The sequence below is a fragment of the Centrocercus urophasianus genome, unplaced genomic scaffold, assembly GCF_019232065.1.
Source record: "Centrocercus urophasianus isolate 14NV4802_14NV808 unplaced genomic scaffold, USGS_Curo_1.0 seq_17, whole genome shotgun sequence".
NCBI lineage: Eukaryota > Metazoa > Chordata > Aves > Galliformes > Phasianidae > Centrocercus > Centrocercus urophasianus.
In genome coordinates, this window is record NW_024884722.1 from 23,726,768 (window position 1) to 23,736,774 (window position 10,007).

A 10,007-nucleotide genomic window follows, 5' to 3' on the forward strand; every position below is an offset into this window, starting at 1 on the left:
AGATTATGTACTTAGGGATTATATAAAACTTCAGACATCCTCTGGGGAGATGCATCTGAGATGGAGACATTTGGCACTCACTGAAGGCCTGGATCGCTGTTCTCCATGTCTCTGTGGGTGGCTGCTTCCTTGCCTCACATACACACATGTAGATGGTATGCAGGGATGCTCCCCACAGCAGGTGCCCTCCAGAATCACCTCAACACCAGCTGTGTGCAGGGTCTTTCCGCCAGGTGTTGCAGGTAATCCTGGTGGAAGCACTGATCCCTGCACAGTCAGCACGGATATCTTTAAGATCAAAGTGGCAGTGTTTTTGCATGAAGAGCTGTGTGAGGATGGTTTATCAGCTGGCAGCTGACTTTGGGGAGGGGGGGATTGGGGGGTGAACACAGTTCTCCTATCTGAAGCTCGTTCTGGTGGTGGCTTTTCTCTTTCCAGCTGAAGAGCGAAGCAACACAGTGACTGGTAAATCATCCTTCAAGGAGAGGGAGTCATTTAATGGGCGAAACATCCTCAAGGTCAGTATGAAATAATTAGAGAAATGGAGCCAGCTGCTGATATTAGATATCCAGAAGAGGTTGAAGCACCTCTTTAAAACTGTCTTTGGCTTTGGCGTATGGGATTTCCCAGAGCAGGGGGCATCTGTTGATGAAATAAACAATCTAGATCACTCCTAGTTGGGAGCAGTACAGTATTTAACAGAAGTGTTCTCAAAGCTGGTGAGCTCAGATCAGGAATACGTCACACGAATGCTAAGTGGGTGTTGGTGTTGTCGTTCACTTTGCTCATATCTTACCCTAGAGACTTAGGCTCCTGTTGGTTTGCAGCCCACCAGAAAGGCAGACTTTGTTGCTCTTGCTTCACTCACTCATGCTTGTTTTTATGCCGCTAAAACTGCCACTTCACATGCTCTTTTTGTTTGTTAAATCTCTGCTATTAGTTTGCATGGTTCTGCTCCAGAAAACCAGTGTTTAGTGGGGGTCAGAGTCAGATTTAGTGTTGATGGGAGGGCAGGAAGCGAGATTCCCCAGGCTGCAGAGGTGGCACCGCTGGGCTGATGTGCGCTGCTCACACACCGTGAGTGTCCAGGGAGAAAAGACAAGCCTGGAGAAGGGAATCAGTGCTGGGTTATAAGCCAATTTAAATCCTCATTGTGTGAGCTGATTTGTTATGATAAGAGGGAGGCAGGAGAGCGCATGAATACGTGCATTCACATCGTGAAATGATAGATGTTCTGGTCACAAATTGGCAGCAGAGAGACGTGAGCAAGGATGCAGATCGGATGCGAAATGGACAGCTCGAAAGGACTGTGGGCATCAGGGGACAGAAGAGGTCTGTTTTGTGTTTGCATTTCTGCTGTGCAATGCATTAGGTACTGGCTGCATGGGATGTGAAGACAGAGAGCAGAGCTGATTGATCTGCTCTGCGCAGAGGACAAACAAAGGGACAAAATTAGGTTAAGCTCTCGCCGGCTGTGCGAGCACGGTGTCATGACTCAGCACTGCCACGTGTGGAGCGCTTGCTGTGAGACCTCAGGGCTGCGTGGCGGAACGGGCCACTGATGGATGTGGCCCCTTTTTCAGCTCCCCAGCACCTGAGCTGGCTCTGGAGAAGGCAGGTAGCAGCCCCAAGTGCCTGGAGGGACTCCGTTTAGGGAGCGTCTGCTTTTCGCTTTGCCCATCAGTCCTTTTTGCATTTGCTGATCATGTCCTTACACTTCAGAGAGACGTAAAATTCAGCTGCCCTTCTTCGTTAATGTTCCTCATCCAAAAACATGCATAGTTTGAAAGGCATTACGCTGCTCACTTGATTTTTGCAACACTTGTGGGTTGCACTGTGGGGCCGTGGGTCTCGTGGTGCACAGCTCTTAGAAATGCCCCGGCCCTGCCTCAAATGCCATTTTTATTTGGCTGCTCTCTGAAATCAGAGCTGAGGCACTTTTAAAACCCCTAATTGATTCTGTACGGATGTAGCCCATAGAGCTGCTGGCTGTTTGGACTGTTGATGATTACTTCAAAGCGTGCCTTCCTGCAAGAAATGTCATCCTTCTCCCCCACCTCCACTACATTTCCTAACCTACTCGCTTCATATTTCCCTTTGGTCTCCCACGTGCCTGCAGCAGAGCACCCGTTGGCATTAATTAATTACATGAGTCATAAATAGCTGCAGGCTTCTTACCCGAGGAGCCCGGCCCCAGCCGGCCGCCAGTGTGCTCCAGCATGACCTTGCAGAACTGCACCACGTCCTCTTTTATATACATTATTTATCTGCTGCTCAGCGAGGTTGCCCTCTCGCGAAGCGGCTGTTAGCTCCTGCAGCAGGATCTAAACGAAGGGCATCGGTGAGCGCCGTGTCAAGTCGTCATGCTGGGCCGCCTCCTTGCTCAGCTGTGGCTGTGGCACTGCCAGGCACGGGCTTGGCTTAGCAGAGGGCGGGACCTGCAGGTAATGGTGCACAACGAGGTGAGGATGGCCCAGTTCTGCCACTCTCCGGGGCTGCAGCTGATGTCTGCATGCAGATGGCAGCAGTGTTTGCCGATAGGCTGCCTGCGCTACCCCGGGCTCCAGCTGGTATTTTGCTTTTGGCAGAACTCATCAGAATTTTATTGAATAATCCTTTGTTCTCCCCATTCCACAGAGTTAAACACACACTCCTGTTTGTGCTAATAAATCGTTGTGCAGGCCGGTGCCTTCCCACACTGCTCAGAAAATAGATCCTGTAGGATGAGTTACATTGAGGAGTTTAAATTCCCTCTGTCTTGAAGAATATTTGTGCAAAAGGTTCCTTGATTTGCTTGGTGCAGAAAGCCCAGGGGAAGCGTGTGAGTGATTTGTGCCTCCCATGAAGGTGCGAGACGCTTTGGCTTTGTTCTTGTCTAGCTGAGTCCCAAGGAACAGGGCTGCTTTATGAAGCACTTCATACAGAGCAGTACGTATTGCTTCCAGGGAGGTGGTGTGCCAGCTCCTCACACGTCCAAGTCACAGACCGCAATCCTGCTCCAGCATCTCCCACGTGAGTAAGGTCAGGCTGGGCACAGCGGGGAGATGCCAGCTTGGCAGCCCCTTTGTGCTGCCTCCTCCTCTTCCCCCCTGCCCTGCAGGGTGGCTGTGTGCCCGGCGTCGCAGCTGGCGCAGTGCTGGCACTGAGGCAGCCGGGGCAGCTGCGTGCATCTCCGGAGCCAGGGCTTGGCTGCCTTCAGGCTTTTATTTATTATTTACTTGGTCATTTATTTATTTTCCCCTGTGAAAATGCTAAGGCTGTGGTGAATAAATAGAAATGCAAAGGAACGTGAAGATACAGCCACAATGTTCCAGGATCCTTCAAAAAGGCTTGCGGTGGGAAGAGTGCCATCTGAGCTCACACAGTGTTAGAACTGAAGGATTGTATCTTGAGGTTTGGGATATAAAAGGGTGGCCTGTGCTGTGTGTGGACAAAAGGTGAGCACGTTTTGAGCAAGGAAAGGAGTGAACCCTGCCTTAATGGCTTACGAGATTACAGACTGAGAGAGCAGCTCTGCAGGTGCTGTGGAGCAAAGCTTCGGCAGGCACTGAGCTGATGTGCCAGGCCTGGAGCTGGGTCCATCAGTATAGAGGCACGTGCTGCTGGGACAGACAAGGCGTGACCCAACCTGGCTCCAGAATTTAAGGGCATTAAATTATGGGGCCGTGTCCTCTGTCACTTGGTGTTTTTATTCAGTGACAGACCGGTGCTGGTGGGTTGCACGCAGACCTGGTGGTGTCCTCTGTTGCTACTTCTGTCTTGCTGGACAGGAGTAGTGCAGCAGCTGTGGTATTGCAGCAGTTCAGTTTAAGACGTTTGATGCAGCACCACATGAAAGCAAAATCATGGCCTTGAAGTCCTCCCTGTACCCTGAAAATACCCTAAGCCCAGCAAGCTGTTAAGCAGAGAACATCTGCCTCTGCACAGTCACTGCTGCCAGTTCTCCTGTGGACTGACGAGTGCTGCATATGTTCTGCAGCCTCTGGCACCTAGACTGCATCTCTGCAGCTTTCCTTGGGGAGTTAGAGGGATGGACTCTTTCCCATTGTAGTTTTTAAATCGGAAGACCCACGTTAGGCGTGATCAAGTCTTCCTAGGGTGCAGAAAAAATGATCTGGTGGTCCTCCGTGGTGAGATGAGAGTATGTACCCAGCACAGCTCTGAGAACTGGAGCAAGTGTGTGCTCTGCAGAGGGGAGATCTCTGCCTTCAGTTCTGATTGTGCTGCTATCGAGGGAGAGACGGGCAGCCAATGTATGCATGATTCTGGGAGGAAAAGGAGATGTAGTTGGGTCACTGTGAAAACGTCTTTCTACGTGTGGGCTGTGTTTAGTGCCAGAAAAGAAAGAGCACATTGATGAGTGAAAGTGGGGAGCTCATCACAGAGGCACCCTGGCCCTTCTGCTGGCTAATCTCCCGGTCTGCCTGATTTAATGGGCTTGCTCTGTGTCCAGGCTCCTCCTCTCAGTGACTGTGAACAGATCTGGGAGGTCACATTGACAGGTCCTTGTCCCGGTGTTCCCAGGTGTTTTGCAAGCCTCTTGGCATCACTGCAGCAAAGCCAAAGCCCAGGTCCTACAGCACCTGCAGCAGCTGTTTTTAATGGGGAGTGCTGGGTGCCATGGGGGTGAGGCTGCTTTGGAGAGATGCAGGGGTTGATCGTTAATTCCTTAAACCAGTTGTACCGTGAATCCCTCACATTGGAAGTTAGCAGAGCCTTTAATTTGCTGGGGTGTTTTATTCTTGTCAGAAAGATGTGTGAGGATGCAGTAACCTCCAAATGTCCCACTTGTGTTTGTTTCTTAGTTTGCAGAATGCCTTTCACCATAGCAACTAGGGCTTGCTTTCCTCAAATGCATGAATTTTCATGGTTTTGCAGCAAGGAGGGGAAACGACCCAAAACCCTGTGCTAAAGCAAAAGCTTTGCAGTGTGACAGAAGCATCTCTGGGTTCTGCTCATGCAGGACAAACCAGGCAGTCTCTGCTGAACAAAGACTGGATGTGGCCCCAGATAGCTCTACTGGGAAGAAGGCAAGTGTGCATGTACCCTCCTTCCCTGTTTCCTGTGCAGACAGAACCAGCAATGAGCTCCTCCTGCCTCAGGGATGTAGAGGACAGTGAGGCCATGACCTCCCTTGGCCCTTTCTGAGCTTGTTGCTTTATGATCACCATGTAAGATAGATGCAAAACACCCATAAAATGGCATTTGCTTATGTACCAAAAGCTCCATGGCATTTAGGTGGCATTTATTCTGGCTCAGCAAAATAAAAATATAAGAAATCGCCTGTCATGCATGTCAAGAACGCCCTGCATTTTGTGCATCGCTCGCTCTGACATGAGTGGTACTTTTCCAGGTAGAACTGGTTTATGTGTGACTGCTGTCCAAGGGGCAGAATGGGTGATTTAAGCAGGAGGGCTTCTCCTTTGTCACCACTGACTCGTGTCTTGCACAGGACTCGCGCTAACCCTGGGTGCCAATCACTTGTCTGCAATTTCAGGTCTTGTGTTGCTTTGCTGCAGAGCAAGAGAATATAAATGACTGGACGAGACAGGCTGAATGCTAATGGTAAGGGAGTTAGTGCTCTGCTTCCAGCACAGGCCTGCTGCGCTCCCCCAAGACAGGCTGCCAGGTCTTCTGTGAGTGGCTTGCCTCCCTCCTGAAGTCTGGATGCTTTCTTTTTTGTAAGGGAAGAGAGGCTTTGGATGCCCAAACAGTGTAAAGAGCTGCAGGAAGGGAGCCCTGACCAGTGTCAGCAGGAGGTGGGCGCTTCGTGGACACACTGCTATGGATGGGCGCTGCCTACCTGCTTCTGGTGTTTGTCTTGTGTTGCTGCTGGTGAGCCTCCAAGTGCAATTAAACCCCTGGCAGATAGTCATTGGCATAGTGGTGTCCGCAGTGAATAACACAGGAATCAGATGTTTCTTTCTTGGCACCAAAGTGTCTCAGAAAACATATTTTGAAAGTGAAAATAGAAGAGGAAAAAATCCATTAATTGAACAAGCTTCCCAGATCTTGACAGCTTGCCCAGTTAGGTTTCATCCTCTGTGAGCCCGCAGAGGATTTGGTTCAGGTTTGTCTGGGGGACTTGGAGCGCCTCTGCTGGAAGGGTTTGCTCCATTTCTTGGGGTGAAGAGGGAGGAGCTCCAGGGCAGCTTCTGGAGATGGAGGCTGTTAGGTTGGCCGGCAGAGCTCTTAGCAGAAGTGCACGAAACCAGACATGCTGACCCTGCAGGTCCCTGATCTACCAGCAGTTTCCCAGCACTGGGTTGTGTCTGTGAGCAGGAAGCAGCTGTGACTGAGGAGGGGCTCCGGCAGGCAGAGGGTTTGCTGGAGTGGATGACTTCACCTGGTCTTTCACATTTCTAACCCAGCCAAGGAGAGCAGGGCACCTGACTCTTCCTGCCAGCGGGCCTCAGGCAGACAACAGTGCACACATCGCTCGCCTGCCGGGCTGATTCACTGCGGGCAGTTTTGTACTGCTGAGCCATTGTGCCCCTGCCCTGGGGCACTGCTTCCCAGCCTGGAGCTCCAGCAAAGCCAACTTCTCCCCACAGAGCAGGTGTGTGTGTGCACCTCTGCATCTTCTTCTGTGCTAATGCTGCTCTTTGCTGGGAGTTTTTAATTGTAAGGCGTTGGCATTGTGGTGAATTTTCACTCCCTCGGTGTTTCTGAGCTCTCAGCAGGGCAGCACGGGCTCGTTATCAATTCTGGATGGGTCATTTTTGGCTGGCTGCTGGAGACAACGTAAAGCTTTACAGCAATCAATAACCCTGACGGCAGCGCAGAACCCAGGCCAGGCAGCGCGAGCACAAGCCAGGGATTACATGGAGGAAGTTTCAAGTACCTTGGCCTTCCTCCCATCACCTGGGTTCCTTCTGTCCTCCCGCTGCCGTTAATGCTTCTCACTCTTGTTGAACCCATGACAGGTGACGTGAAGGCACGAGCTCACATTGGCAGCTCTGCTCTCTGGCAGCGGAGCCGAAGCGTGCCGCAGCCGTCCCAGCGCGGGGCAGCGCCATGATTTATTGCTGCTGTTTCTGAGTTTGCACACAAAGGTGCCGCTGCGCTCCAGGAGAGCTGCTTGACAAATGCCCAAATGCATACTTCTTCCAGGAATCCTTTGCATTTATTTCCCCAGTGTTTTGGTCGTATCTGCTTCACAAGCTGAGGCAAAGGGGGAAAACGTGCAGAAATAGCCCTCCTGTTAATGTGCCACTCTGACTCTGCTGGATTGCTGTGGTTGGGGACTGATGTTTGGAGGAGCGTGTTTGCCTGTTGTTCACTGTTTGATGTACAAGTATTTTCCTGCTGTGCAGGCTCAGCACATTTCCAGTGGCTTCGCGCTGAGGTGCAGGACTCGAGGTTAAATGTTAGCAGTGTGCTCTCCTTGTTGAGGTCTAATTTGATTTGGGAAGGCAGAGGGTACTTAGTTGAGTGATGCTATTCCCTCAAGGGGCATTAGGAGGTGGCACGGTGTGTGCGGGGTCAGCTCTGCAAATTGAGCTTTTCCTCCATCGGGCTTGTTTTCATTTATAGTATTAAGAAATCCCCCATCCACCCCCTTATTTATTCCTCAGGCAGTGAGGATGTAAATCCGTTGGCGTGTTTGGATTTAGGGCATTGCCTTGTTGCTGCTGAGCCTGGCTTCCTGCTCCAGCCAGATGCCACGGCTTGTGGCAGCCCTGCGAGTGACCTGCATCTGCTCCCTACGAATCCACACCTCCTCCCCTCTGTGGCCCTCTGGGAAGGAGAACTGCACCAACCTCCAGGGTTCTCCTTTTCCAGAAGAAAAGGAAAAACACAAAGTGCTCTTCCATTTCATTGGCCTCCCCACAAGCAGAGCATTTCTGTGGTGGGAGATATAAATATCTTTCTCAGCTCTTGCTTGGCTTCTCCCCAGGATAAATAGATGTGGAGGCTGAGCCCTCTGAAGCCTCTCCCAAGCCCCCAGGATGACTGTGGGATGTTTGCTTGTCGCAGAGGCGCAGAGCCCTTGGAGGAGGGCTCTTTCTCAATTGCCCGTGGTGGCTCTGGGCTGTGTGGTGCCGTGACTCTGATACTTGTGCATGGTATCCAGTTGCCTACAAGCGCAGAGGAGCATCAGTAGGAGCTGGCTTGAAAGGAGAGCAGGAAAAAAGTAGGGCTGTGGCTGTCCTTTAAATCTTGTAGTGCATTTGCTCTCAGAAAGTACAGCTGCATTACCAAAAATCAATAGTCCTAGCAGTGTTCTCCATGGGAAACACACGCACTCAGACTCGCAGGAGGTAGTAGTGCTTAAAAAAGGCCGTGGGAATACCAAGTGCTTCAGTACAAAGGCCTTGCTTCACTTCTAGCAGCGTGCAGATGGAGCAGCCTTGCCCCAGCTGCTGCCTTCTGGGGCTCTCCCATGGCCTCCCCCATCCAGTGGGGGCTGCCTTGCTGGCTGCTTGAGGGGCACCTTCCCATTCCGCTCTGCCCAAACAAGAAGAAAAGGAGACCATCCACTTCCCCAACATCTTATGAGGCATTTAAGACCTACCCAGCCTTTTGGAAACATAATTAATCTTTAATTGTATTCATCTTTAATTGCATCAAATGGAGTTTGTGTGTTGGCAGTCATTCGTCTTCCCCTTCTCTGCCCCTCTAGGAGAAGCCCCCCTGGGACAACCTTGTTCCAGCAGGGCTCTGGGGAAGTGATGGGCAATGGAGAGGTGTGGGGTGCTTCTTCCAGGCCAGCTGTTGGTTTTGACCATGAGGTGCAGGGAGGCGATGATGGAGGAAATGGCTCTGCGGAGCAGTGCTTTTAATTCATGAGTGCGTTTTCTGCGTCCTCCTGGAATGGAGCAGGAGCAGCACATTGCTCTCAGAGGCACTGCGTTCCCAGCAGTGTCACCGAGCTTCCCTGTGAGAACCTGATGTCATCTTTTGGCTGGCTTCATGGATGGGATGAATGGGCTGAGGCCTGCCTCTGGCCCCAGCACGGCTCACATGCATGAGCCCGCTGCCAGTCCCTTGCCAAATGAAGGAAGGATTGTTGAGCAGAGTGGGGTCAGTGCTGGGATGGTGCCTGCTGACCCCGGTTCAGACCAAGCCTTATTAACCATAAGCCCTGCGGCCTGGGCCAGAAGCAAACACCCTCTCCTGAGAGTGCATGCCATAGCTGTGCTGGGATGGGGAAACAGGCTTGGCAAGCGGCACGCGGCCCTGCAACAGGAGCAGCTGCAGGCTGAGCTGCTGTTGTCGTTCCTGAATGGCTTTTTCTCCTCTCATGCAGCTCTTTGAGAACTTCTCCTTTGGCGAGGCGCAGCTGGACGCGGTGCTGCTCTCCCAGCGCTACTCCTCGGATGCCTCTGGGTACTATGGCACAGCAGGGCGGCTGCTACTGCACTGACCAGGGGACGGTTGCTGCACAAGTGATGGAGAGTAGTGGCTGCGCGTGGCTCAGGGGCAGCTTATGCCTTGTAGCATGGCTGTACTGCAGGGGGGAGCCTGGGGCTTGTGGGGGGGTGTGCGATTCCTCTGCCCTATTCGGCCACAGTGAGAGCTCAGCTCCAGCAGTGTGCCTGCCTGGTGTCGGCCTACAAATAAAGGAGTTTTGTTTACGGGCAAGCATTTGTCTCTTGTTTCACTGATGGCTCCTGTGCTTAAGCTCACGGCATAGGCAGGGCTGTCCCCCCAGGCAGCTCCACTGCCCATCCGTGGCACTGTGCACCTCCAGGGATGGGACACCCACAGCTCTGGGCAGCAGTGCCAGTACCTCGCCGCCCTCTGTGTGAAGAATTTCCTCCTGTCACCTAAGCTAAATCTCCGATCTTTCAGTTTACAGCCGTTCCCCCTCGTGCTGTCGCTCTGCCCACGCACAGCGTCGGTTCCCCCTCCCGCTTACAAGCTCCCTGCACGCGTCCTTATTGCTACCGCAAACGAAAGCGTGCCTTTCCCGCAGAGCCGGCGCGCGGTACGGGGCACGGCGGGGCCGCCGGGAGCGGAGCTGGGGCCGGCCCGAGGGGCGGTGGGGCTGCGGTAGGGGA

General features: G+C 52.4%; 1 protein-coding gene across 4 annotated transcripts in view; it reads left to right on the plus strand.

The window, feature by feature from the left end:
• The window catches only part of ASCC1 (activating signal cointegrator 1 complex subunit 1), a 27,451-nt gene extending 17,855 nt beyond the window's left edge, over positions 1–9,596 (plus strand). For all 4 annotated transcript variants that reach the window (XM_042817714.1, XM_042817717.1, XM_042817715.1 and 1 more), the window contains 2 exons: positions 439–518; positions 9,254–9,596. In XM_042817714.1, coding sequence (XP_042673648.1) covers positions 439–518; positions 9,254–9,370 — 197 coding nt within the window. In that variant the 3' untranslated portion in view covers positions 9,371–9,596. The remainder of the gene's footprint in view (positions 1–438; positions 519–9,253) is intronic.
• Positions 9,597–10,007: the final 411 nt, after the last annotated feature.